Source organism: Ipomoea triloba, chromosome 15 (assembly GCF_003576645.1).
Source record: "Ipomoea triloba cultivar NCNSP0323 chromosome 15, ASM357664v1".
NCBI lineage: Eukaryota > Viridiplantae > Streptophyta > Magnoliopsida > Solanales > Convolvulaceae > Ipomoea > Ipomoea triloba.
In genome coordinates, this window is record NC_044930.1 from 21,802,268 (window position 1) to 21,803,210 (window position 943).

Consider the following 943-nt stretch of genomic DNA (forward strand, 5'->3'; position numbering starts at 1 on the left):
AGGATCCCTATAGTCAGTGGACCAAAATGACAATTTGCTCTAATATAAAGATCAAGAGAAGATTATATCGATCCTTGATTTGGGTATGGAGCAACTTTAAATCTCAAAACCAACTGTCCCACCTTTAGTGATGCGTAGAATTTAACAACGAAATTAATCGTGGATGAAAACCCTAAGTTACACAAAAGACGAAAAAACCCTACCAAAATGGGGTTAGCCTACTACTTTTCCTTTTACCCTATATATACATTTCCTTAGCAACATCTATCTATCCCAACTACTCTCCCTAGAGCTATGGGCAACAACACCAATTATTTCTTCTCCACCACTTTCATCCTCTCCCTTCTTCTTCTCCTCTTAGCCACATTCACCACAGCCTGCAGTGAACCATGCAGACAACCCAAACCCAAACCCTCCCCATCATCATCCAAGCCGCCATTCTGCCCAAGGGACACTTTGAAGTTTGGTGCCTGTGTTGAAATCCTTGGACTGGGCAGTGTGGGTGTTGGGGGCCCCACAACAGGCCCTTGCTGTGCTGTTCTCCAAGGGCTTGCTGATTTGGAGGTCGCAGCTTGCCTTTGCACTGCCCTTAAGGCCAATGTGCTTGGGATCATCAACCTCAATATGTCTGTTGCTTTGAGTGTTCTTTTTAGTGCTTGCCACAAAACTATCCCTGATGGCTTCAAGTGCGAATGAATATAATATAATGAGTCAATAACGAACATTCCTAGGCAATGTATGTGGTGTTTGTGTTTGTTGTATTCACTGGTTAATTACTGATGATGCATTATGAGTATGTACTTAAGTCTGTCATTATTATTGTTTGCTTGTTGCAACAAAATTAATAGTGATCTACCTATACTATGTTGCTACATGTTTTCCTTGTCTGATCGTGTGCTGTAATATTAGTTGGTCGTTATTAATAATTACTTTGATTTTCAGT

General features: G+C 40.9%; 1 protein-coding gene across 1 annotated transcript; it reads left to right on the forward strand.

The window, feature by feature from the left end:
* Nucleotides 1-286: 286 nt before the first annotated feature.
* LOC116007700 (14 kDa proline-rich protein DC2.15-like) lies at nt 287-943 on the forward strand. Its single transcript, XM_031248451.1, has one exon. The coding sequence runs from the start codon at nt 295-297 to the stop codon at nt 694-696; it is 402 nt and encodes a 133-aa protein (XP_031104311.1). The 5' UTR covers nt 287-294; the 3' UTR covers nt 697-943.